Source organism: Mesocricetus auratus, unplaced genomic scaffold, assembly GCF_017639785.1.
Source record: "Mesocricetus auratus isolate SY011 unplaced genomic scaffold, BCM_Maur_2.0 Super-Scaffold_100019, whole genome shotgun sequence".
NCBI classification, from domain to species: domain Eukaryota; kingdom Metazoa; phylum Chordata; class Mammalia; order Rodentia; family Cricetidae; genus Mesocricetus; species Mesocricetus auratus.
Window position 1 is genome coordinate 13,277,203 of NW_024429200.1, and position 25,572 is coordinate 13,302,774.

General features: G+C 36.4%; 1 protein-coding gene across 5 annotated transcripts in view; it reads left to right on the top strand.

The window, feature by feature from the left end:
• Positions 1 to 25,572, top strand: part of Znf800 (zinc finger protein 800) — a 50,995-nt gene that overhangs the window by 3,251 nt on the left and 22,172 nt on the right. For 4 of the 5 annotated variants that reach the window (XM_040728516.1, XM_040728517.1, XM_040728519.1 and 1 more), the window contains exons 3-5: positions 2,836 to 2,931; positions 13,093 to 13,236; positions 15,980 to 17,669. In XM_040728516.1, the coding sequence (XP_040584450.1) occupies positions 2,836 to 2,931; positions 13,093 to 13,236; positions 15,980 to 17,669 (1,930 nt within the window). Of the gene's footprint in view, positions 1 to 2,835; positions 2,932 to 13,092; positions 13,237 to 15,979; positions 17,670 to 18,902; positions 20,621 to 25,572 lie in introns of those variants that run through there. The other variant, XM_040728520.1, reaches the window with a different exon arrangement.

A 25,572-nucleotide genomic window follows, 5' to 3' on the forward strand; every position in this document is an offset into this window, starting at 1 on the left:
TGCTGAGTGAGGACATTTCCAGGTCTGAAAGAAGTATGGTGTGATAGTTATAAGATGTCCTCAGATGGCGAGATGGGGATGTGATGCTGGAGAAATTCTTTAATGGGCTTTCATGAGTCCTCTGTCTTCACTTTGATTATGAACAGAGGGTGAGACCTCAGATGAGAATGTTCCTGAAGAGACCATTATTTTTTGATGAAATGAGTCAGTTTACAGTGAGAGGTGGCATTAGAAGTTTATCAGTATTATGTACGTTCTTGTTTTAGCAATTCTTTTTTAGATAGAAGTTTTCAGAAGTTAAACGTACAATGGTGTAAGGAATCTGATGTAACCATCTTGCAGTTAATCATTTGTCAGTAAGTGAAAACCTCTTTTCCATTATCTTTTCACCTTCCCCAACATTTCCCTTTCTGCTCCCCAACTACTCTCCCAACTTCTATTTGTGATAAGAAATTCCTAGATATCATAATTAGAAAGATCTTTAAGGAACTTGTTTTAAGACATGTGAGAACTACATAAATAGATATGTGCTCTTTGAACAGCATAAAGTAAAATGTTCTGAGGGCTTGAGTGCTTTTTGTTGGGGGAGATAATTTTTTTTTAATGTTTGTAACCTGGATCTGTCTGATCTTGCAACAGATGACAGGATATGTAAGAAGATTTTAGAAAATTACATATATGTGTGTTTATGTGTGTGTATATATATATATTTTTTTTTGCAAATAAATTTTAATTGAAAAAGTATATTTTAATAGTGGGAGCTACACAGGTATGTCTACTAAGTAATGCATCCATGCAGAGCCAAGACAACAGGTTTTATTGTCTTAGGGTGTATCTGTTCTAGTGGAAGTGTTCTGAGGTTGGAAGTGGTGTGTTACAGAAAGTTTTCTGGAGTGTGAGGAACTCTGACAAAGTCTGTTTCTCTCTAGAGTTCTCTTACCATTTTGGTTATTTTTCTTATTTCTATTCTCTAATTTTCTGCTTCTAGCTCCTTATAAAACCAGACCTTGGTTGTCTACTGTTGGTAGATTTCTACTCTCTTTGTAGCTAATTATGCTTTATACTTATCAAATGCTATCATACACAAGTACTGGAAAGTGATCCCTCTAACTCAACACTAACAGACTGCTAATGAACCTCTGCTGATTCTCTTAAAGGTTGGTTTGACTTAAATTTGTGAAAAGATGTTTTTGGTGCAAGAAAAGCAGTTGTGTGCACATGATATTGCTGATGCTGCTGGAATGTTTACTGAGCACTTGTTATATATCCCAGGCTGTCTTTTGATTAGTTTCATCATATCTTATTAATAATTGCAAAGTTCCATTTTTGGTAATTTTGTTAGTTCCATGTTAGAGAAGAGGAAAAGAGATCTGAGCATTTAGTTGTCTTAGTTATACCTCAAGAAATCGCCATACAATTGACACTCAGGGAGTGTGCATCTGGATTCTTAAATTCTTTATTATTGCCAGTGTTCTCAAACTGAGTTAGTTGTCTGTGTGTATTTTTATTACTTAAGTGTTTGTTAAGATTTTACGTGATGATATGGTCCTGCGATGAGGTTCCTCTTAGTTGAGTATTTGAAGTATGAAGGGGAGTCTGAGGCTCCATTGGTATGCACAGCTCTGCTTCGGCTACTCTGTATCAAAAATGGAATTGCTCTCCAGATCTAAGATGCAAAGCAGTAGAAGCACATGCAGTGGAAGGGAACATGCTGCCTCAACCCCCAAACTGAGAGAGTGGTCCCTGGGTGACAGTGGCCTTAGTTGGGTAGGACCTTATGTTCTTGAAAAAAAATTAAATGGCCAGTTTTCCTTCACTACAGCCTTTCTGTCTATTTGACAGCTGATAGAATCACAGGTGTCCTGTTCAGCTACCTTGTGCTTCATCTGAGAATTTTGCGAAGGGGAGGGGGCAATAATGACTAGATGTGAAAGTGAAGTTTTTATTTTTAAAATGGAGAAGTTATTTTTACTTTACTTGTAAAATGCCTAACTTCTGTGCTCTGAAATAATAGACACGTGAGGCATGTGAACGGCACCCTCGAGATCACCTACCCTGACAGAACCGTTGCTAAATTCTGTCGGTACCCTTCCTAGATAACTTTCTATCTATGCAATACCCATGTCAACTAAATTTATGTATTTCTCTATCTGCGTAAATATGCATTGATGTGAATAGGCCACAGTCTATACCCTGTTTTTATTATTTAACCATACTGACACCCTTCCTGGTCAGTACAGTGTAGCTGGCTGGTGCTTTTCAGCTGTTATGTGATTATTTCATAGCTTTTAGTTTGGTTCCTATGAAGAGATTTTGGAATTGGAAGTTTCTCTCAGTTGAATACAGTGCTATAGAGTACTTCAATGAAAGTCTCGTATGTCTATAATTGTGGACTTGTCTAATTTTTTCTTAGGCAGTTGGTTTGAGTTTTGTTCTCATGATTGTCCAGGATGCTTGATCAGGTGATTTTTAAGGCTTTTGGAAGAGCTTACTAGGTATGGCTAGGCTACCATAACCTTACGGGTTTTTGTTAAATATAGTTCTTCTTTAAGAAGACTAAAAAGGCAAACAGTGTATACTGAATGATTTCAAAGCAGTAAGCATTTGCTGTTAGAACTAATGACTAACCTTGATTGAGTCTTTAATATTGAGAATGATTGAGGTTTTCTCTCCATTGGTTCATTTGTCTTACGAAGATGATGGTGAATTTTACATATATGATTATATGGAGGTATTCTCATTATTAACATAATTGTGGCAGACTATTGTTTGATTGAATAGTAAGTAATTTAAATAACCCTTTTTTGTGGGTTGGGGTGTTTGTTTCCCATATAGTTTATACCCTGGAGCCTGGAGATCCTCCTCTGTTACAGCAACCACTACAGACATCCAAATCTGGTATTCAGCAAATAATTGAGTGCTTTCGATCAGGTATGAACATTTTAGTTATATTTTTCAAATATCACACAGTAATTAAAAACTGCCCAGAAGGCCTATGTATTGGTTTTCTTTATAGTATACTTTGATTTGTCATATTTTTACGACAAATGAATAAACATTGACCTTGTCTGGAAATTCTTTTTCAGCACTGCCTACTAAATATTAATTAAAAATTTTTACTATGGTTTAGAGGAATTTGGTATAGTTTAAGATAAAATGCTATTACTTCTTAAGGCAATCAATTATTCTGATTCTTTATAAACTTGGATGTAAATTATATTAAGATATATGAGGATATCGTTCTATATTAATTTCTTGTCATTTCTGTTTTGGGGGCTCACCTCCTGCCAGACTTTGGAGTTTTCACTATCTTCACTAGAGCACAGGATAGAAAAAAAAGAAATGTTCTAGCCCTGGTATCTTCAGAGACATTTATTAAGCTTTTGTTTCTCTTTCCTTTAAATTTTATTTTATGTGTATGACTGGACTACTTGTATGTCTGTGTACTACATGCATGCCTGGTACCCACAGAAGCCAAAAGATGGTATTGGATTCCTTGAAGTGTAGTTATAAAGAGCTGAGAGCTGCCTTGTGGGTGCTTGAGAATTGAACCTGGGATCTCTGGAAGAGCATTCTATCTAAGTGCTCTTTGCCTCTGAGCCACCTGTCCAAACCGAGGCTTCCGTTTCTGGTAGATTATTATAGGAATTGGCTATGTTATGCTTGTGCAGTCACAGTTCAGTGCTTTAAAATAGGTGAAGCAATTGAGAAGTGAGGGCTCCTATGTTATCAGTGAGATCATAGATTCCTATGATTCTTGCAACTCTCTTATGTATTTTTCATGCATTTATGTTCTGACATCACTGTTCAGTCAGACATCAATAAACAGATGAATACAATGAATTGGCACCTAACTCGTGGACAGTAGGATCTCATCATTATTTAAAATAAAAGATAATATAATAAATTTTTTGAAGTACAGGGGAGGGACTGGAGAGTTGGTTCAGTGACTAAGAGTGCTTATTATTCTTGCAGAAGACCCAAAATCAGTTTTCTGCATCCATATAATATGGCAGCTTATATCTGCCTATAACTTGAGTTCCAGGGGACCCAATATCCTCTTCTCATGTCCGGAGGTGAATGCATGCATGTGATATGTATATATTTAAACACACAATCACACTCAGGCACACACAAATGAAATACATTAATAAAATGTTTTTAAAGAAAAAAGTATAGAGGACAAAGTAAACATTTGCTTTACTTCACGATTCAAAGAAGTAGGTTATCCTTAGATTAATTTTTTTCTCTGATCTCCACGAGTCATTTTGTAGACTTAGATATGGCGTTTATGTCTTGTCTTTACCACAGTGTTTCAGTGTCTGTCATATGTCTATCTTTATGCTAGATGCCTACCTGATTTTGGATATTTCTTGTTTTACTTTTGATACCCATTTTTGATTAACAGGATAATCTGTAATCAAAGTTACTTATGATGCATATAAACTTTCATTAGTTAGGAGTGGTTTATATTTCTTGTGTAAGAGGATAATAGTTCATTTCTGTTTGCTTTAGCAACTTTAAAACAGATAAACATTATTTTTTGTTCTTTGTAATGAAAATGAGAATAATAGTTTTTCCCTTTTAGTAGTATAACTTGAGTTTTAAAGAAAATTCATAATTTAGAGTTAAGGTTATTTCTTATTGTCTTAGTTTATTACAGTATTATTTTATTAAGTTATTTATTACTTCATAAATGATTTATTTTATAAAATGCTTTTCAGAGGTTATGTATATAAAGTTTGTGTGTGTGTGTGTTGTTGTTGTTTTTTTTAATTTTGGGAGGTGTTCTATTGCTGTAAAGAGACACCATGACCGTGGCAACTCTTACAAAAGAAATACTTTATCAGGACTTGCTTACAGTTTCAGAAGCTCAGAAGTTCAGTTCATTATATTATGGCAGGGAGCATTGAGCCATTGAGGAGAGAGGTGGGGGGAGAAGACTGACTGGGATGGGCATTTGAAACCTCAACTCCTACCCCTATTGACAGTTTTTTTTTTTTTTCAACAAGGTCATACCTTTTCCAACAAGATTACACCTCCTAATCCTTCTAATCCTTTCAGATAGTACCATTCCCTGGTGACTAAGTATCCAAGTATATGAGCCTATAGGGGCTGTTCTCATTCAATTCACTACAGAAGAAAACCATTTAAAGATGAAGTAGTGTTTTCTTACTGCACTGTAGTCTTTGATTCTCTGTGTTTGCCAGTTCTTCACTATGTAAGCTAAAGGATGGTGTCATTCCATAGCTTTTTGTTTATCTTTTGAAATGTGTTTGTTGTAGTTAGGGATTTTATTGCCTTGATAAAACACAATGACCAAAAGCAACTTGGTCAGGAAAGTGTTTATTTCATCTTGTGCTTTAACGTTGAAAGAAGTCAGGGTGGGGACCTGGGGACAGGAGCTGATGCAGAGGACATGGAGGAGTGCTGCTTACTGGCTTGCTCCTCATGGCTTACTCTTTCTTCTAGCACCCAGGACCACCTGCCCAAGGATGGTGCCATCCACAATAGGCTGGGCCCTTTCACATCAGGCATCAATCAGGAAAATGCCCCACAGACAGGCTTATAGACCGTCTAGTAGGGCATTTTTTTTTCAGTTGAGGGTCTCTTTTCCCAAATGACTCTAACTTGATAAAAAAAGTTGATAAAAAACTAGCAAGAAGTGTTTCCTTTAAAAAAATTTCCCTAACACATTAGCCTTGGGTTATTTTTTACTATAGAAAATTCTGAAAATACTATAATTTAAATTAAGAGGTGATTTAGAAATGTTCAGAGTTATGCAGAGAAATTAATTTTGAATTAAAAGAATTAATTCATTATTGTGTTCCATAAAACAGAAATTTTTATTTCCTCAAGACAATAATCTCTTGCATATTTAGCTAATCCGAAGCCTCCTGAAGTAGCTCTCTGTAGTACAAAGGTGTTTCGGCTTAAGGTAAACCTTAGGAGAATGGGCCATGTGACTTAGGCATCTAATGTCCATTCTATCCTGAGACTCAGTTCCTCCCTGACCCAGTCTTCTCTAAGTACACCCTCAGTGACTCATCTCTTCCCAGCCTCTTTCCACTGTATCTAGGTCACACACTTTGCATTGAAAACACTATCTTGGTAGTGCTGTATATCTGGTAGGTACTTGTCAGTACAACTGTGAAGTCCATGAGGCTGCTTAGTAAGCGACAAGCTAAGTCAGGCTGAATAGTAGTGCTGTAGGATCTGTCTTCTTCAAACTCAGATACTTGTCTTCAACTACTCTGCCATCTTTGAGTTTCTCACTTTCTTCCTCCTCCACTGGGCTGTCTGTGAGCTGATACTAATTCCTGCCCAAGCTGGAAACTCATGAAGGTCTCTGTGGCTGGAGAAGATGTTGACTCATTTTCACCATGTGCTTCATTGGCTGCTGGGCAATTTTAACCCATTCTTGTTGTCTTAGGTTTCAGTGTTTGTGTTTGCTTTGCACTATTTTCTTGGCTTTAAATTAAAAATTCTTTCTGACCTCTGCTACCTTATTTATTTGTAAACAATTTAAGTAGATTTTAGGGGGTAGCGAGAAATGATATTGTGGATAAAACAAGTTTATAAGGCAAAAAGTAAGCTTTCCTTTACCCGTTTGCACAAGTGACGCTGCTGCACAGTTGTGTGCTCTTCCTTCTGCCCATGAATAAACATATTCTTGGTTCCCTCCCAGGAGAAATGGTAGCAGACATACATTCTTGTGTAGCTTTGCTCTGTGGATAGATTTGGTTGTTGAAATTACTGTAGAGTTAGATGTGGCTATAGATTTTCTACTCTGAACCATGATGGATGGATGACTCGAAACCTGCTGTTGTTTCAAATGTCCTGTGCGTTCCTGGAGCTTTTTCATGCCTGAGTAAATAAATAGTTGTAGGATCACACCTGTGATGTGATATCCTCAGGCTTCCCTTTTTCTTGACACATTTGGTTGGTCTTCCTCTCTCCCTTCCTTCAAAACACAATTGTGAAGAAAAATACGCAATCCCTTTAGATATTTACTGAACATCTCTTAGACATTTATTACATTGATTTAGTTGAGATTAATATTCTTTGTTAGTCTCTTAGTCATCTTACAGAAGCAAATAAGGTATAGAATGCCCTAAAGTTAGGAACAGGAAAATGGGGGAAGGTGTCCAGCATTCAAAACTAGTTTTTAATATGAAATTGACATGTTAAAATGTAAATATATTAAATTATAAAAATATATAAAATTATAGAGTAAAGTTTCTGTACATATAGAATATACTATACTACTATATGTAAGGAACTTCATGCCCCTATCCCCCAGGAAAGAATAAGTTGTTAATTTCTGGTATGCTAGTGAAAAATAAGTATTTTGTGTAATGGTTCTTGTTGTGACTGTCTTCCTAGATTTTTTCATCTCAAAGTTACTTTTTTATGATTGAAGTAACTTTAATTGAAGTTCATGTAAGCCATGACTGAATTTTCTTTAATTACTGTGTGTGTGTGTGTGTGTGTGTGTGTGTGTGTGTGTGTGTGTGTGTGTATGTGTATACCTGTATACATGAATGCAGTATTTGAGGAGGCCAGAAGAGGACATCAGGTCCCCTGGAGCTGGAGTTATAGGCAGTTGTAAGCCGTCTGACATGGATTCTGGGAGCTGAAAGCAGTCATTTGGAAGAGCAGCAAGGGTTCTCAATCCTGAAACTGTCTCCAGCCTCTGATGGAATTTTTCTGATTGTTAGCAATTATAGGAAATTTAAATGGGACTGGGTATCTTTTGGGATTATTATTTTTAGCATTCATCTTCCAATTGTGGCTTCTAGGATCATGTCCCTGAGAAAGCAGGTAGCCATACTAGTGAGTCTGAAGTTCTTAGTGCCACCGAACCACATTCTTACATATTTCCACTGAGTTGAGTAATATTGTATGGGGTATTTTATTAAATACTCCATTAAGTGTTTGTTAGGATTAAGTGAAAGATTCATCAAGTAATTTTACCCTACTTATAAATTTATGCTATATTGTATGTGCCAACATTCCATTATCAAAACTCTTACCCTTTGGTGGAGATGAGGGGTGATGATCTGTGAAGCAGTTAGCAGGGACTTCTAAGGCAATTCTTGAAAAAAGGAATAGTTTGGAGAAAATCAGCATGGCTGTGTTTCTCAGGATTCAGAGTGTAGACAGACTTTATGTTGCTATCTAAATGACCACCTATGTCTCAGGTAAGGAGGGCTTTGTATGACAGAGGTTGTGTCTGTTGTGACAAAGCCCTCAGATAAATGGTAGCTGATTTTGAACAACTCCATTCTCCTTTTCTGATGGGAAACATATGACATCTTAAATGGTGGCTGAAATTAGAGGAAATCTTTTAATATCTGTTTATGCATCCAGATACATGTTACTTTTCTCATTTATAGAATGTTTTGTATATGAAATTACAAGTCAACTACACATAGATTAAAAGCAATGCTATTTGTAAATATATAGAAAGTTGTTAATAAAAGTCATTCAGGTATTGTCCTGAGGACAGGAATACAGTGGGGAGCATCAAAGATAACTTTTCTCTTCGGTATCTCAGCATCATAGTTACGTAGGACCGTAACTAAGTACAGGGTAGTGGGGGAAGCTGGTAGATGGTGATGGGCACTGAGAGTATGGGTGGTAGAGTCTTATTAGGAGGGTCAGAGAAGGTAAACTGGCAGAGGTGACCTCTTACTGTCAGACTAGGGAAGGGGATGCTATAGTAGGACTAACATGGGTGATGCCATACAAAAGGACAGAGGAGCAAGAGAACACCTGCATTTCTGACCCAGAGGAAATTGGTGTGCCTGAGTCAGCAGTAACTGGTGTGTGTGTGTGTGTGTGTGTGTGTGTGTGTGTGTGTGTGTGTGTGTGTTTGCAGTTTAAGGAAAGTGTTTATAACTGATAGGTTAGAAGAGACACTCTTTTGATGCCTATTGGAAATAAGAAATATGTTCACTACTGAATAAAACTGTAACCAAGATTAAGAAATTCCTGTCTTTTTTTTCTATGATGGAACAATCCTGGTAAACAAAGTGGTTACCTAATTTAAGGATACAGTCTTTTACTTTGATACTTCCCATTTTTATTAATTATAATCATGTTTATATAAGGTTGGTAATGCTTTAAACATGCTATTTGCTTATTTAAATTTAAGATTGAATTTAAAAAGTCTTAATTTTTTATTATTTTTAATTATGCCTATATGTGTGTGGAGATATACATGTGTGTGTAGGTACCTGCATGGACGAAAGATGTTTGATCCTTCTGGAACTGGAGTTGTAGGCAGTTGTGAGCTGGCAGATGATGGTGCTGAGACCCAAGCTTGGGTTGTCTATAGGGTCACAGCATTCTTTTAGCTACTAAGCCACATTTCTAACCCCACTTAGTTGCATTTCTTAGTTAAATAGATTGCTTTGTCTTTCTTCAATATTTTTTCCTTCAGTGTTTGACTATTTTTTAAAAAAGATTTATTTATTTTTATGTGTGCAAGTGTTTTGTTTGCATGCATGTTTGTATACCGCTTGCATGCCTGGTACCCATAAAAGCCATGGAGGTTGTTGGATCCCCTGGAACTGGATTTATGAATGGTTGTGTGTGGGAACCGAACCCAGGTCTTCTGGAAGTGCAGTAGGTGGTTTTAACTGCAGAGCCACATCTGGAGCCCCAGCTCAGACTGGCCTTGCTCATGACCCTCTTGCCTCTGCCTCTGTGGTGTATCCTGCTGCTAGTGTATTCGCCACAATAGTTCTGTTGACTGTTTTTAAAGGCAGGATTCAATCTCTATTTTGGGTATAGTAGATATATATATATTATATATATACATACATATATATACACATATATATATATATATTTAATTTAAATTTAAATTAGAAACAAGGTTGCTTCACATGTCAATTCCTGGTCCCTCTCCGTTTCCTTCCCCTCCTCCCGTGCCCTCCCACCAACCTCCCCATTATCTCCTCATTTCCCCAGGGAGGCTGAGGCCCTCCATGGGGGTGTCCATAGTCTGTCATTTCATCCAGGGCAGGCCTAGACCCTCCCCCAAGAGTTCAGGGTGAGAGTGCATCTCTCATTGTTGGATGGGAGTCCAAAGTCCATTTGTATACCTGGGATAAATACTGATCTACTACCCAAGGCCCCATAGATTACCTAGGCCTCCTCACTGATACCCACATTCAGGGGATCTTGATCAGTCCCATGCTGGATTCCCAGCCATCAGTCTGGAATTCAAGAGCTAAACCTTGTCAGGTCAGTTGTTTCTGGGGGTTAAACCAGCCCAGTCTTAATATAGTAGATCTTTTAATTTAGAATCAGTATGTAAAATTTTTATTTTTTTCTTCCCACTATTCCTATATGCAGCTACATTTTGTGAAACTAAATGTGAATCTGTTATAGAGGCTTAATCCAAGTATGTATTTTTTTATAATTTATATATTTTTTAAATTTCATTTTACATTCCAGCCTCAGTTCTCCCTTCCACCCCTCCTTCCACCCTTCCCTTATCTCCCCATCCATTCCTGCTCACAGGTAAGGACTCCCATAAGGAGTCAGCTAAGTGTGGCACATTAAGTTGGGGGCAGGACCAAGCCTCTCTCCCATGCATTAAGGCTGAGCGTGACACCCACCATAGGGAATGGTCTCCAACAAACTAGCTCTTTTAACCCAAGTATTTCTTTTTTTTCCATGTGTTTTTTCCCATTTCCTTTTTTTTTAAATTTAGAAACAATCATTTTACATATCCCCCCCCACGTTTCCTCTCCCTCCCATCCTTCCATGCCCCCTATGAAACCCCAACCCACCCCCCACCCAATCCCCAAGGATGGTGAGGCCTTCTATGGGGGATCAGAAAAGTCTGTTACAACATTTGGGGGAGGACCTACACCCTCCTCCATGTATCTGGGCTGAAATAGTCTCCCTCCATAAGGAGTGGGCTCCCAAAGTCCATTTGTGCACTAGGGATAAATACTGGTTCCACTGTTAGAGGTCCCATAGCCTGTTCAGGCCTCCTAACTGGCACCCACCTTCAGAGGGTTTGCTAACCCAAGTCTTTCAATTCTTGGTCTACCTCACATAGTTTGTTAATCATATTGGGGCTAGCTATGAATCAAATACAGTTGTCTATCATGACATTCTTTTATAATGTGAAATGACTAGTTTTAGTTTCTTTTGCTCTATGATGCAAGGTGGATAAACCAAAAATGCAAATATTATATAGCTCTTTAGGATGACTAGATAGTATCATATTTGTTATCTCTAAATGCTTAGTAATATTCTAATAACCAGTTAAAGAATATTTTGCAATAGACTTTTGAGGGATGACCTGTTTTTAAAATGATGGTAAAATACACTCTTGAAAGTTAAATGTAAATAAAAATAGATTGCTAAAGATTGGGTTAGAAACATTGAACCTTTATAACCCTTACAGATTTTTTCTTTTTATTTATTCTTCTGTCATACATCTTGACTGTAGTCTCCTTTTTCTCCCCTCCTCCCATTTCCCCCCTTCCACCTCCCCTCTCCTCCAGATCCACTGCTCCTCTGTTTCCCTTCAGTAAAAAGCAGGCTTCCCAGTGATATCAACTGAATACAATATAACAAAATGCAGTAAAACTAGGTGCCAAAACCCTCACATCAAGACTTGATGAGGCACCGCAGGCAGAGGAAAAGGGTCCCAAGCAAAAGAGTCAGAAACACCCTACTCCCATTTGTTAGAAATCCCACAAACACCCACAACTAAACAATCACAGCATGTATACAGAGGACCTATCAAAGACCCACGCAGACTCCACGACTGTGGCTTCAGTCACTGTGAGCCCCTATGAGCCCTGCTTAGTTGATTGTATAGGCTGTGCTCTCCTGGTGTCCTCCACTCCTTGGGTTCCTATAATCCTTCCTCCTCCTTTTCCAAGGGGTTCTCCCAGCTCTGCCTAATGTTAGACCCTACAATGTTAGTTTCCCTGTGTTCAGATAGTTTATATTCATCAGTAGTACCAGAGTAACATACACAGTCAAATATGTTTTAGATGACAGGACATTCAGTACTTAAGCTTTCCTACAGGTATTATTCTGATTCCTTGTCAATGAAGGTAACAAAATGAAGGTATTTATATTAATTAGTAAGTTACTATAGCAAAGACCTATAGGAAGTAACAACAAAAAGTCTTGTTTGTGCTTCAGCCCTTGTGGATGCTATAAAGATTTTATGATTTTTGCCAATTATTGTATGTCTTTTGATCTTCCACCATAATGTTTAGATTCCCTGGATCACTAGCATTACTCTGTTGTTAGAAATGAACACCTTGTGATTATAGGTATGCTAGGTTTGTTTTTGGCTACTTTGAGGATTTGTAATCAATGGATAAAACAGATATTGGACTATAGTAATTATATTGATAAGTAATTGGAGTTAGGATAATAGTTCTCATGGATAAAGGCTTGAGATATATAAATTGATAGTGCTATCAAGAAGCCTGAAAAAATTCAAAATTCTCTCAGTAGGGAAAGAGATTCTCTGTTTTATCATGAAATAACAACTCCACATTGGCCCAGAGCTTGAATTAATATAAACTGAAGTTTAAAAGGATGACTATAAATAATCCTGTGGTACGAATTTGGACCTTTAATGAATTGGGAAATGTGTTCAGAACCAAAATCAAAACCTTATTTTTCACTTCCAGATTTAGAAAGGAGCTGGCAGAACCAGCAGAAAATTCGCAGGAGTGATGGGAAACAGCTCCTCACTCTATTCTAGACCTACCTACCCACAGAGTCTCTAGGCTCATGTACATCTTTATTCTCAACGTACTTGCTTGTATCAGATGTCAAAATCTGCCACGCTATGTCCAGTGAATTGATCAGCTACTAAAGTGGAAAAAGGACGTGATTTTTGGCTGTCTAAATTGCCAAATAATATAGTATTTGCTTAGAACTTATTTTATCACTTAGTTAATAAATATTCTGTGATAGAAATTGCCATTGTGTGTATTTTGATTTCAAAGTAACTGTTTTCAGACTATCAACAGTTAATGCCTTTTTTAATAGTGCAGGTCAGAGTTAACTTTTATTTATTTCTTTTCCCTCCAGGAACCAAACAACTTAAACATATTTTATTAAAAGATGTGGACACTATTTTTGAATGTAAATTATGCCGTAGTCTATTTAGAGGATTACCAAATTTAATTACCCATAAGAAATTTTACTGCCCACCAAGTCTCCAAATGGACGACAGTAAGTTTTATTCATATATTCAGTTATACATTTTAGAGTTAAGTAATTAAGTAATTTTTACTGCTTCTATGTATTTTGCATTAAAGTATTAATATCTAGCTATAGATAATTCAGTAATGAAAAATAAAATGAAACACTCGACATTGTTATATCCAGTTTCTTGGATAGTACTTTGTATCAATGTTTTCCACTTGGATTTTCCTAAAATATGAGTTTAAATCTGAGTATATTTATTTGTATTGAAATATTGAGGATTGCTTTTTAATGTTTATGTGGTTCATATAGTTTAGTTAGCATTTGAAAGTTACAATATTAATGCTGTCTTTAAGGGAGCAATTTCATGATATATTTCTTTTAATTTAACAACTTGTTGGTAAATATGATTGATCACTTAAATGAGAATATGTCCAATGAATGGCAAAGAATAAGGAGATACTTGATAATTTGGGAATGACAGAGAGCATTAAAAATACTTACTAATTTTCTAATGTTTTATGCATCTTAATTTGAAGATCAGATTTGATATTGATGGAAATGATTTAGATGTCAAATAATCAGTATTGGAATGTATCTAGACTAACAGGATTAGTCTTTAGGGAACCAAATGTCTGAACTAAATGTACTTTTCCTGTATGAATAAATAAGTAATATGTATACTGACATTATTTTCTGCTTTAAAGAATTAATGTAAATTCTTTAAAACATATTAATATTAGGTAACTCCATTATTTCTTGTTCAGGATTTAAACTTTGTGGACTTAAAAAATGAGATGCTTATTTTATTAGCTTGCTACCATAGATACTTTGTGGATCTTTGCATTTTTCAGCTCACCTTTTATAAGTTAGGGGGATATAATGCAAAACCTCAATAGCAAACTATTTCTTTAAGTATTATCAAACTGTGTTAATTATATTATGGGATATAGATAAAATAAATATTTCATATTTGTCTAGAAATTTTTACATGAAGAATATGGTTATATTTTATGGATTATGATTATATTTTATGGAACTTATTTGTAAGATAATTCTTCATGGTGTTTTATCCATCCTTGGGTCCTAGGTTATGGGAACTTTAGGTTGGTTTTACCAGTTTAAAACTTTGAGACTAAAAACAAAAAATTTTTTTGGCTTTCTTGGAACTTTCTCTGTAGACCAGGCTGGCCACAAACCCAGAGATCTACCTGCTTCTGCCTCCTAAGTTCTGTAATTAAAGAATGGGCCACCACTGCCTGGCCATTTTTATTGCTTAAGACAGTCCATGTGCTTGTATTTGAGCTTATTGAACTTTTTATTATTTAGCTATAAATTAAAAGGTAGTATAGAGGAATCAGTTTAAAATCTAACATTTTAATTAAAGTAGTATTTTATTTCTTGGTGTTCTTCATTATATTTAGGTTGTAGAGGTAATTTACATAGTGCAAATGATAAATGGATTTGCCAGATTATTGTGCATTCTTCTTGACAATACTTTCATGAAAGTATTACCACACTGCTTTACTATTAATAAAACAAGGAAGGGTTGAGGAGATGGTTTTTGTCACACAAGCTTGAGGATCAGAGTTTGTGACTCTAGAACCTACATACATACAAGGTGGACATGGTGGCCTGCCTGTGACTCCAGCATCAGAAAGTGGAAACAGGGAAATCCCTAAAGCCAGCAGACTAGCAAGACACATTAGGGAGTTGTAGATTGAGAGGCTGCCTCAGTGATGAAGGGTGATTCGCAGTATCAGCTTGGGGTCTCCATATGCATACATATACCCATCTACTCACAAGCACCCACATATGTAAGCATACTTACATCCTAGCACACCCATGAAAAATGAGGAAAAAGTAAAAGAGGACTAGAAGGACAGTTATGAGGTTTAATATTGTATTGTAACTAGATTTTAGAATTGTATGTGGAAACATAAATGATGCCAGCCAGCCTGGTTGCAGCAGACCATTTGGTTGCCTATATAGGGGGTTGCTATTGTACAAGTAAGTAAACTAATGCTAATTTTAGGCTAATAGTTTTTAACTAGTTGTTTCAGTTAAATTTTGTCATGTTGAGAAAATTGCATTAAGACTGGGTTTTTATACCTCATGCCATTTATTTTGGCTTGCAAACATTGTTTTATTTCTGTGAGATGTTCAACTGTCCCAGTAGAATTAAGCGATACTGTTTATTAGACTTACATTAACTAGAATACTACTATTTTTTTTTTTTGCTTGGTTGTACGAGACAGGGTTTCTCTGTATTATTTTGGAGGCTGTCGGTCCAGCCTAGCCTCGAACACACAGAGATCCGCCTGCCTCTGCCTCCCGAGTGCTGGGATTAAAGGCGTGCGCCACCACCGCCCGGCTACTGTATTGTTTAAAAATTTATTTATATATAGTAGCATCCTTCCTGATGTTTTATCCATCCTGGGTTGTAAGAACTTGAGTTGACTTTGGTACTCTAAAATTTTCAGACTAAAAATAAGTAATAGTACTTTTACTCTTTAGTACTATCCATGTGTTTATGTATTTTATAATATGGGAACTTAGAAGAAGGAGCTCTTCAGATTTTACCTTTCTCACCTAATGATAAATTAAAGTTTTAATTTATTTAATAACTAGGTTCTTATTCATAAAATGCTGAAAAGTAGATAATGCTATAAAAAGAAACATGTACTTCATTATATGTTTTAAAATATTAAGGAAGTTGGAACAGGCTAATTATTTCAGATTAAAAACAATTGTTTCTTTTCCTTAACAGACCTTCCTGATGTAAATGATAAGCAAAGCCAAGCCATAAGTGATCTCCTAGAAGCCATATACCCAAGAGTAGACAAGAGAGAGTATATTATTAAGCTAGAGCCCATAGAAACCAATCAGAACGCAGTGTTTCAGTATATTTCAAGGACTGATAACCCTGCTGAGGTCACAGAGTCAAGCAGTACGCCTGAACAAACTGAAGTGCAAATACAGGAGACAAGCGCAGAACAGCCAAAAGCAGCCCCGGACACAGACACAGATGTGGAAGTCGTGGGGCCGCCTCCTGTAGAGACTGTGGTAGATGAAGCCGCACCCCCCACCGAGGAGCAACCTCGGGAACCACCCGTTGATTTGGAGACGTCTGATAGCTCTGACCTTGGTCACCAGTTGATATGTTGTCTCTGTAGAAAAGAATTCAATTCTAGACGAGGTGTCCGTCGTCACATTCGAAAAGTACACAAGAAAAAGATGGAAGAACTAAAAAAGTACATTGAAACACAAAAGACTCCAAACCAGACTTCGAAAGGACGCAGTAAGAGTGTTGTAGTTTCATTAAGTAGGAGTTGTCCAGTTTGCTGTAAATCATTTGCTACAAAAGCGAATGTAAGGAGGCATTTTGATGAAGTTCATAGAGGACTGAGGAGGGATTCAATTACTCCTGATAAAGCAACAAAGCCCGGGCAGCCTTTGTTCCTGGATCCCGCTTCTCCTAAAAAATCCTTTAAGACTCGAAAACAAAAGTCTTCAAAGGCTGAATACAATTTAACTGCATGCAAATGCCTCCTTTGCAAGAGGAAATATAGTTCACAAATAATGCTTAAGAGACATATGCAAATTGTCCACAAGATAACTCTTTCTGGAGCAAACTCTAAACGAGAGAAAGGCCCAAATAATACTGCCAGCAGTTCAGAAATAAAAGTTAAAGTTGAACCCGCAGATTCTGTAGAATCTTCACCCCCTTCTACTACCCATTCTCCACAGAATGAATTGAAGGGAACAAATCATTCAAATGAGAAAAAGAGCACACCGGCAACACAGAAAAATAAAGTTAAACAAGACTCTGAAAGCCCTAAATCAGCTAGTCCTTCGGCTGCAGGTGGCCAACAAAAAGCCAGGAAACCAAAACTTTCAGCTGGCTTTGACTTTAAGCAACTTTACTGTAAACTCTGTAAACGCCAGTTTACTTCCAAGCAGAACTTGACTAAACACATTGAGTTGCACACAGATGGGAATAACATTTATGTTAAATTCTACAAATGTCCTCTCTGCACTTATGAAACTCGTCGGAAACGTGATGTGATAAGGCACATAACTGTGGTTCATAAAAAGTCATCTCGCTACCTTGGGAAAATCACAGCCAGTTTAGAGATCAGAGCTATAAAAAAGCCCATTGATTTTGTTCTAAACAAAGTGACAAAAAGAGGCCCTTCAAGGGATGAAGCAAAACATAACGACTCAAACCCTGATGGCACTTCCAATTCTCCTAATAAAAAGTATGAAGTAGCTGACGTCGGCATTGAAGTGAAAGTCACAAAAAACTTCTCTCTTCACAGATGCAATAAGTGTGGAAAGGCATTTGCTAAAAAGACTTACCTAGAACATCATAAGAAAACTCACAAGGCAAATGCTACCAATTCACCTGAAGGAAACAAAACCAAAGGCCGAAGTACAAGATCTAAGGCTCTTGTCTGGTGAGGAACAGTTAGAGTTTTGTTCCCCCTCTCCCCCTCATCGAACCAAAAAACCAAAATCATTTGGCCATAATTTGTAGCTGGTTCCATTTTAACATACATTTTCTTTCATAAATCGTATAGCAGTAAGAACTGCAAGAGGGATGGTTATTGTTTTTACGTTTTGGTGACCTTTATTCCAGTAGCTTGGCAACAAAAGTTAATTTCAGAACTTGCCTTCCACAGGACAATGCAATGTAGTTGTAGGTGGGATGACACAGGCTCAGTGCTTTTGTTTTAATATTGTAAAATTCATTCATTTATTTTGGTCTATGTTTACATGGAAATCTCATATTTAACTAACTTGCACAGGTTAAATTTGATTCAGTCTACTAATTTTATTTAGTCTACTAATCCTAATGCATTGTAGGAAATGAATTTATGAAGGAGATATTTGTAGGAAAAACATTTTAAGTTACTGTGATTATTGTAAAAATTTGTAGGTTAAATAAAGTTAGCATATAGGAAAAGAAAACTCCCGGATGGAATTTAGAAGAATTAACATTTTTTATTTACTTTTAGTGCATTGCTTCCAGAGGAAGGGGAAAAGTTAGTAAACAAAAGTTTGAATTTTTCCCTTCCCTTTGGGAGTATCTTAGTGAGTTTTTAGGTTTGATCTATAGGGGAAAGATTTTTTTAGGTACACATACTTTTGTTTCCCTTTGTGTTTAATAAACTTACAAGAGATCATTTCAATGTAGTTAGTATTATTCAGTAGTGATCTATGTGTGTGTGTGTGTGTGAGAGAGAGAGAGACAGAGACAGAGACAGAGACAGAGACAGAGACAGAGAGACAGATAGGTAGATAGATAGATTGTGGCCAAAAGGAAAGCAAAGTCCTTTTTGGAAGGAAGAATATTCTACTTTTTAAAATGCATAAATAAGGAGGCGATTCCTAATGCTTGTTTTCATAAGTCTATATGTTTTTTAAAGTTTTCTGGCCGCACCTTTGCCCCTTGCAATTAGACATTTAATGTACTTAGTATTAAAGAAGCTTGGGATACAGGCTCTAAAGCAAAGGTCTTAGTTTGAGTGTTTAGTATGTTAATGTGGTTTGATTGTCACATTGTTTTTACTTGTGTGGAAGACTTGGGGTGAAACCATTCTTTAGAAGTCATTTACTGTTGTGTAATTTTAAGGCCAAGGTTTTATTGGTAAACTCAAAAGTGTTCATTTATTCCCATTTCTCCTCAGATAACTTCAAGTGATGTACGAAAAGGTTTGGAGTTCATTTTTGTGGAAAGACTTTAAGTTGTTAGAACCACTAAACGTCTTCACATGGTACTATGAGGAAAAAAAAAAGAACGTTTTCATAAATTTTCAACTGTAACTGCTGATTTCTGACTAAAACAGTAACCATCTAACCAGTTTCTAAGGCAATGCCCATTCCAGCACTTTTGAGTAGCTGTGATATTATATAGTGTCTTCATAGACCTTGTACATATGGTCTACAGTTTCTACAAAAATGTTGGGAATTTTGCTTTCCAAATAATTTGTTGATTAAAATGATCAACAACCTGAAGAAAATAATAGTTTTTAATTGATAGAACTTTGTATTCTTAGTGGTTTAAGTTTATTTCACTTTACATGCAAAATTTTATCTAGATTGTATTAGTAAATATGATTTTTGTAGAAAGTATGTCAGGATTAAAAGACATTACTATCAATATATTTAGTAGCCTACTGAATATTTATAATTATTTTGCATTCATTTCTATTTGAGTTTTCTTTAGCACTTAAATGTTTGAAAGTTTTATTCTAAAATATTTACTACAAAGAAAGTTCCAGTTCATTTTATGCATAGACCATTATTACATTTATCATTTGTAAACATCAGAAGTTTTTATGAAGATTAAACATTCCCCTATTTTTCTTTAAATTTTATATAAAGCACTTTAATGATAGATGCGATCTTATTTCTCAGTTCCTATTTTTTTAAAGAACACACATTTACTAATGTTTATATGAAGGTAATAAATAGTTTACTAATATCTTATAGATGCAGACAATCCATATGCAACCACTTATGTTTCTAGCTTATTTCTTTAAATGTTGCTGAAAAAGGAAGATAGGGGTGTCCATCCTAATTTTTTTCTCCCAAGAAAAAATTTTAAATAACCACCTTAGATAATATTTGATTCCTACTGTAAAATTGAAAATAATGAATTCTTGTCCATCTTTTGTAATCACGATTTTAGGAAAAAATGAAATACATCTATCTTTATGAAATTTTGGGCAGGTTTTTGTGTATCAATATTTTGTACTTTTAGGGAATATTTTATTTTTTAGTAACTTGTGTCAAATTATTTTAAAAGGTACTTACTGCAGGAAATATACCATGTTTTTATGTAGGTTCACAGCTGTACTTAGAATGGACCCTGTCCATCTGTATACTTTTTGTATAAATTTTTAAATGTCGAGATCTAGAAGGTCATAATAAAATGCTTCTATAGTTAGAAATACATTCACCTTCTCAGTGCTTTGCACTACAATATACTGTGAAAGGAAATTAGAAAGACTGTAATTGTTGCTGGAAATGTTCTATATTGAATGTACATGTTTTTGTTGGAAAAATGTACTATATGTGATGAAAATAAACCAGACTAAAATTTATTTCAGCTAAATGTGCTTCAACACAGGTACATTGGTTGAAACTTAATGTTTTATTATCACATTTACTCAGTGACTATGAGAAGCTACACTTGAATTTTATCCCAATAGTTTTAAGAAGTAATGATTTCTCTTTAATTTAAAAACGTAACTTTTCCACAGATGGAAAATTTGTACTTAAAGGTCTAACTTTAATGACTAATAGCATAATATATTTAGGGACCAAATGTGTAGTAGGTGGCATTTAATTTATAAACCATCTTCATTAGTTGCACATTATTAAACCTGTATTTTTGACATTTGCAAGGTGTTATTTTTTTTGTGCATTCCTACACACAATACATTCTCTGTTGACCTTTTCCAGTCTGCTTTACTTGCTAATTGTTGTAGAAAAGAAAGAAAAAGTAGCTTTAAGTTGGAGGAGGGAAGGTAATACTCGAAGTTCTTTACTGCCCTCACAGGGCTATGTTCAGTGTGTTTCCCCTTAATAATTCTTGTGCCACAGAACAGGACCTTGTGAGAACAAAATGCATGTGTCTTCCAAAGACTTCTTCTAGGCCACTGTGGTGAAAGCAGTGCTGTGCCAGAACTTGCCTAAAGCAGAAGCACCTCGGTGAGGGCATCGTGTTACAGACTGGGACCAGTTTAGATAAATAAGGGCATTTGAAAGCATTTGTTTTTCCTGTTCCGTTCTGACCTGTGTTTCTAACTTTTGGATTTATTGTGCCCAAAGCTTTTCTGCACATAGTTTATAGGAACAAATGTTCATATGACTTTCTGTTAGTGTACTGGGAAGTGAGTTAGTTGCCATCCAAAACTGGTCATATATATTTAGACCTGTCTCTGGTTATAAAATTATATCCACTTAAACTGTTATTTGATCAAGAGTTTTTTCTAAGCCAGGTATGATGGTGCATGTCTGTAACCCAGCAATCAGGAAGCAGAGATGGGAATTTTAAATGGCTGCTTTAGAATACTTGATTCCTATTGTAAAATTGAAAATAATGAATTTGGTCCATCTTTTGTGATCAAGATTTTAGGAAAAAAGAAATATGTCTCTCTTTATGAAATTTTAAAAGAATTTTTCTCAAGAGTTTATATTCCTCCCAAAAGACACCTCTTCCTTAGGGTGGGCAAGAACAGAAATAGTAACAGATACAGTTTATACTTGAACTTGTTTGGATTGGATAGTGCGGGTAAGAACTGAATGAGGTCTGCCTGACAATAGGCAAGTGTTCATCAGACACCTGATAGTGAATACACAGGTGGACTTGTTTCATTTCTAAGAAGAACCCCCTGGAAAAACAAATTGTCTATTAATTTTTAACAGTTTTGTTTGTATGAACTGAGATTTTGCACAGGCTGCTTTACTGGTGAAAAGTACTTTTACATTTTTAAATTGATTTGTAGGCAATAGCTTTGAAACTATGGATGCAGCAGTGGAGAGCTGTGTGGTTTGCTGTGACTGCATGTTGTGAGAACAAGGAGTTATCCTATAGGCATATGGCAGATATGTATGGAAACAGGCATAGTATCATTTCCTGTGTGGCATGGCAAAAGATCTTCAAATAGCATGACTGCTGAAAGCGACATAGAAATAAATGTCTCTATGATTTGGATATTAGGTTCCTAGGTTTCCTGCAGTGGCCCACAGGAATATTTTAGATCCTTATTTTGGGGTTGTAGAAGCTATTTCTCTAATGGAATCTGTAGTCTATGAAGATTATGATCTAACCGTGGTTCCGAGAGTTGATCCAAAGCCAGACTGTCGGATACATAGTATGTTGGCTCTGCTCTTAGGCAAAGGCCCTGTGCTCTGTGCTTTTCTTTATACTCTGGTTTTATGAGCTAAATATCTAAGGATAGGCAGTCTTAGAAGCTGCCAACTGATTGGTTATCAAGGCAGTAGGCACATGGTAAAATGCACAGTAAAAATGTTTCCTTAAACTTACTGACCAGTATTTTCCCTTCCTAAATCACCCATCCCTCTCTCTAATTTGCATCTTTATCTCTTTCTTCTGAGCTTCTAGCTTCTGGCTTGCCTTTTCTCTTCTGTTTGATTAAAAGAGACCATTAGTCCCAGACAGCTAAACCATGTGGGGCGGTAAGAATAAGAGCATGCAGTTCATTTTCTTCTGCATCTTCAGGGTTTCACACTGAATTGGGAGGAGGAGTATTTTCAGGCTTCTTCGCCTATTTTTGATACCACACTTTCAGAAGCAAAGGAAAACTTAAAAAGTAGGTGCATCTAGTTAGGAAAAAAGCCCGAAGACAGAGTTTTTGGTATTTGTGTCTATTCTGCAGCTAATTGATTTGATTGTTTATTTTGGGGGTCAGGGAACTGATGGTATGTAAGTTCCTACACATTCTTGGGTTTTGCCTTGTAGCTCGTGGGGGCCTCACAGTCACAATCCTTCTACCTTAGCCTCCCCAGTGCTGGGGGTTCAGGCATAGTGTTCCCATGTCTGGTTCTGGCTCTCTTTTTATTATTTCAGTATTGGTGAGGTTTGCTTTAGAAAATACTGCCTTTAAGAAGAGTAGTATTGCAAATGAAGACAAGTCTTAGTGATAGCTAATGATATGTATGGAGTACTTGTATACGATGTACTCTGCTAACACTTTCCTTGTGATTGTCTCTAAACCCTGCTGATAGACCAAAAAGTAAGACCAGTTTCTTCATCGTTCCCATTTTACAGAAAGAAAACTGAAGCTTGGAAAAGTTTAATAACATGTTTATTCCACATAGCTACTAGGAAACAATGTATACACCCTTAGTGGGCACAGTCTTAACATTTGCACATTTTATCAAATGCAAAGTGATTCACTACATAGTTGACTTATTCGCAGCTTATAGCAATGAGCTGGAGCTAGACTAGTTGGTAAACTTTTGGATCCACAAATTATTTACTTGTGACCTTTGCAAATCTACTCTAATCTTCTCTGTCTTAGTTATTTCACCTGTAAAATAGGACTGGTGTATTAATGGGTTTTTCAGAAGAGAAGATGAAAACTACATGCAAAATTCTGAGAACAGTGCCTGGCATGTTACCAAAAATGTTAGGTGTTATTTCTGGAAAAGACTTGAATGGCACAATCAGTTGGGAACTTTATCATTACTACTAAATTAAGTTTTGATGGAAACTTGTGCATTGGAAGAGAACTTTGTTATGCACAAAATCTGTTGTTTTTGTACTTAATAATCAGATGTTAGTAGCTTATCTTTCTTACAGTTTTTTTTCCCGTTTATCTTGAAAAGATACCAGGGAATCTCAAAAAAGTATGTTCATTGAAAATGAAGCTTTGTTTTTATGGCCTTCACCCATAACCATCCATCAGTTTCAAAAATCTCATTGGCATCTGTTCTGTCACACAAATATTTTTGGTCATGTGCAAAATACTCACTTGGAGCAAATATTAAGTAAATAACATTGCTGGGTTTTAAAAAATAAAACAAGCCTTATAGATATGTAGTGCTGTTTGAAAGAAGTCATTCCCTTAGGGAAAGAGTAGATTTTTCAGGGGCACACTATCTGAGTTGTGAATGTCTGGTGAATGTGTTATGAAGAGATAAAGAAGCAAGTCCACCGAGTGGCAGTCATTAATGGCAGCCCTCCCATTTTCAGCCAGGTCCTGCTGTTAAAATTACCTGCTGAAAGAGTTTCCTCACAAGCTTGACCATTCTTGATCTTGTTTTTGACCTTGGAGTTTTAGTTGTTCAAATTTGCAACCCTGTGTACCCAGGGTAAATCTTTGATCTTAAACTAAAGAAATGTGACTGCTTTTGTTATTTTTGTAGTGGTGCTGAGAATTGAGTCCAGGGCCTTACTAAAGTTACATGGGTGCTCTGCCACTGGACTGCCTTTTTAGCCCTTTGCTTTTTGAGATAGTCTCACCATGTACTGAAACTTGCTGTGTAGTTCATGATGGGTTCAAGATTATCCCCCTCAGCCTCCTTCCTGAGTGCTGAGATTACAGGCTCTTGCCCTTCATGATGATGCTGGTACTACCAAATTCTGGTACACAAAACTTGTGTCTAGTATCTGAGGCATATTTCTGGCAAATGAAATAATGTTTAAGTGATAGATTGATATGGTTAAATTAGCTGCCTCTCAAAAACAAAAGCCCTTTTCTGGGTGCCTTCTGCCTTAGTGCCCCATATAGTCTGGCACTGCCTTCAGATCATCTAATAATGTTTTATGCAGATGAGGTATTGTGATGTAAGAATGAACTTTAAGTGCAGGTAGTTTTCATTATAATTTGGGGCTTTGATATCTTCTGTCTGGGAATGTACTGAAAATAAATTAGCCATGAGAAATGGAACTGTGTTGTTTAGTTCAGACATTCTCAGCTCTGCAAATGTTTTTAAGAAATAGTTGAGATTCTTGTCCACTAGTAAGGCGCCTTAGCAGCCCTGTACTCAAAGTATGTGCTAGTCGTGACTGCTGCTTTGCTTTTGGATGGTAATAAGGAAGGAAGGAATACCTCTAAGAGAAGAAGAAATGAAGCACTAGGCATAATGTGGACAGGTAATTGGATTGCAGGGTGAGGTGGTGGTGGTTAGGGGAAGGAGTGTCCTCTAATTCTTTAAGTAGAGGTAGTTAGGGAAATCGTTTCTGTTTGAGAGTTGTTTTCATAGTTTTTGCTTATTAGATATATTGAATTCCATGATGTACTGCCCAGTGGACTTGTGCAGGCATCAAGTTGAGACTGTCTGAGCATTACCCTTTGTGTGGACAGGGTTCAGGGGGTAAGGTAGGCCAGTGGGTCTCACTTTTCCAGAAGGTATCTTCATATTTTCCGTTTCTCACTTCAGTGCTTGACTACCTTCACTAATCAACATTTATTCAATATGTTTCTAAGAAAACCAGTTCACTACCACAAAATCTTAACACCCGCATTGACGTGTTAAGATTTAAAAGCAAGGAGCTTTTAAAGGAGATAGTTTTGTTTCTTGTAATTTCTCTGGAGTTCTTGTTAATACTGAAGTATAGAATTTATAAAGAAGAATTTTTAATTTTTTGTGTGTGCACCTGTGTGTCTGCTGGTGTGTGTGTGTGTGTGTGTGTGTGTGTGTGTGTGTGTGTGTGTGTACATATACAGGCAAGAGGTTGACATCGTTATCTTCCATTGTTTCTTCCCACTTTTATGTTTTGAGACAGTCTCTCACTGAATCTGGCTCTCATTGCTTGGTTTGACTGAAGTAGGCTTAGGGGAATTCCATCTGTTTTCCTATAAATGCCTCCCGCTCCCCTGC